This window comes from Branchiostoma belcheri, unplaced genomic scaffold (genome assembly GCF_001625305.1).
Source record: "Branchiostoma belcheri isolate BF01 breed outbred unplaced genomic scaffold, Haploidv18h27 scaffold26, whole genome shotgun sequence".
Taxonomy (NCBI): domain Eukaryota; kingdom Metazoa; phylum Chordata; class Leptocardii; order Amphioxiformes; family Branchiostomatidae; genus Branchiostoma; species Branchiostoma belcheri.
The window spans coordinates 2,431,892-2,434,531 of NW_017803865.1; the positions used below are offsets into that span (position 1 = coordinate 2,431,892).

Below are 2,640 nucleotides of genomic sequence, written 5' to 3' on the forward strand. Positions count from 1 at the left end.
CATTCATTCATTCATTCATTCATTCATTCATTCATTCATTCATTCATTCATTCATCCATTCATCCATCCATCCATCCATCCATTCAATCTGTCGTTCCTTCATTCACTCCCAGCTGGTTAATGACAGAGATAGGTGTCACTGAGCTCTTAAAGCAGATTATGTAAAACAGTTTAATCCATCCATCCATCCATTCATTCTCTCGTTCCTTCGTTCTTCCCCCAAGCTGGCGAATGAGATGGATGACCTGGATGAGCTGCTGAAGAGGACGCCGACAGACGGTACCAAGGGCCTGGAGATCGCCATCCATCGTCATGATGACCAGTGGAAGGAGGTTCGGGAGGCCTTCACAGTGATGGAGAGGAAAGGGCGAGAATTCTTGTCTGAAGTCAAACTGGTCAGTTTTTGCTTGTGTGTCTGTTGGTTATCTGAATACAATTACTGTAACAGTAATTCTCATTTTCACCTGAGTTAAGTTAGGAAAGTCGTGTAAAGTGCACAAGATCGGTGGCATGTCAGGACTCTTGGTTCTGAGTTGAGTACTCTGCCGTTACGCCACATGACCCCACCTATGCTATGTTTGTCTGTTGGTTTTTGTGTCCGTTAAGCTATTTGAATACAGCAGAGTTTCAGTCCAAAGTGAAACTGATATGTGCCTGGTAGCTTAAGTGTGTCTGTTTTATTGTTTGCTTAGGCCACACCAATTTAATTTGTTGGTTCTCGGATTCGCCTCTTCGTTTTTTTCTGATTTGCAAAAAAAAAAAAATTGATTCTGGTCCTGAATCAACTGAAAAATGCTCATGTTTTGCCCCCCCAACAGTAGAGGAAAGTCCTTTTTTTCCTAGTTGTTACAGTTTTCCCATCTATCATTGCAGTGGTTTGATTAAAAGTTCAAAATTCAATGTTTAAATTTTAACCCAGTCCTTTTGTGTTGACTTCATGGCTCATTTTGTAGCATTTAAGCCTATAATAGGATGCCTAGACCTGTTTTTATTTTATTTTTTTTCGCCCTGTCGCTTCATATTTTTTCTGAAAAAATCCGAGAACCAACAAATTAAATTGGTGTGGCCTTAAATTACATTAAAATTTTGGAACTGCATTCATTTGTTAGCAGTAACACCTAGCTTCAGTGCACAGTGAACCAGTAACACCTAGCTCCATTGCACAGTGAACCAGTCATACAATGTAATTGCCCCGACAAAGACGGTCATCAAAATTTTGGCTCTTGCAAAACAACTGTTGTAAGTAAAGATTTGTATTCAGATACTTGAATGGTCGTTTTCATTGGACTTGGACTAATGCTAATAAGACTGGACTCACAGCTATCCCTTTATCACTTGATGATACTACATGTAGTATCATCATGATCATTGGTGGTCTGTCATGTATAATGGACATTATATCATCCCCTAAATGGTGGTTTAATAATAGAAATGGTAATTATGAGGAAGGTTAGGGTATGTATATGTTATAATCAAATTCCACACATAGATAATTGTCCATTATGTTTTTACTTAGCATTGTGGTTGATATATACCATATGTTAGTAAGGAGTAATGTCATAGTGCCATGGGAATTATAGTTTTTTTTGTATACAATTTTGCTACATCGTACCATCCTGAGTCAGACCATTTTCTTGCTAGTCAATATTCCTGCAATGCAGTGAATAATTGTTTTCCTTTATATACCAGTACACATGTGTGCTTGTAATTTTAAAATGAAAAAGAAAGATAAATGTTCGATGGTGTTAATACACAAATTTGCATTGTACAATCTTTGAAACCTTTCCAAGACAATTTTTCAAGACATTCCAGGGTCAGATCCTCCTTTGAGGTGTGGAAAACAACACTGCATTCCCCTGACCTCAATATATAGCATCTGACTTCAGGGCGGCAATACAAAAATATTCTGGATGAGTAAATCTGTTGGATGTTTACTGTTCTTTCTTTGTACATGTTTGTCATCATTTCATACTTGAAGCATTTAAAATAGCCCAAAAGCAAGCTGAGCGTTGGAGTACCTTGATTTTTCGGCACCTAAATATCTAAGAACTAGCATACAATACAAAATGAGCAACAGTTTTCCATTAGCAACATTTGCATTTTTGCCTCACAGATACAATGTATCAGCTAAGGGATTAAGGGTTTATTCAACTTAGATGTAACATTTAAAAAAATGACCAGAAAATTTCTAGTGTCCTGAAATTGCATTGGGGGTGTCTTTAAGAAAAGGGTGGCATCTCAGGTTAACCCAATTTAGGCCAAGCTTTAAGTGCAAATCGTCCCTTCTAAAAGGGGTTGAGAAACGCCTCATTCATTTTAATGGTAAGACCGTGACATGCGTTTAAATCAATAACTACATGCTTCAAATGCACCTCTCTGTGTACTGGACAGATCACAATTCAATGGAGTTAGCAAATAAAGCCTGGGATCTCAAACTGCTCACTGCCGCATCAGTGGACACATTGTTGGCATGAAATCAGGGAAACCTTTACAATCCCTATCTCTTCTTTCCAGACATTTTCTCTCTGGAGAGGCAAGCCATTGAACTTGAAAGTTGATTCGGAATCCCTAGCTATCAAAAGACTGGAGACTGGTCCATCCAGCAAATAGCTCCATTCAATTTAGCTTCACTGTGTCCCT

At 38.3% G+C, this 2,640-nt stretch overlaps 1 protein-coding gene across 1 annotated transcript in view; it reads left to right on the forward strand.

Moving 5' to 3' along the window:
* LOC109471808 (muscle M-line assembly protein unc-89-like) overlaps positions 1-2,640 on the forward strand; it is a 159,851-nt gene that overhangs the window by 42,915 nt on the left and 114,296 nt on the right. The window contains exon 24 of the mRNA XM_019771162.1: positions 225-409. Within this exon, the coding sequence (XP_019626721.1) occupies positions 225-409 (185 nt within the window). The remainder of the gene's footprint in view (positions 1-224; positions 410-2,640) is intronic.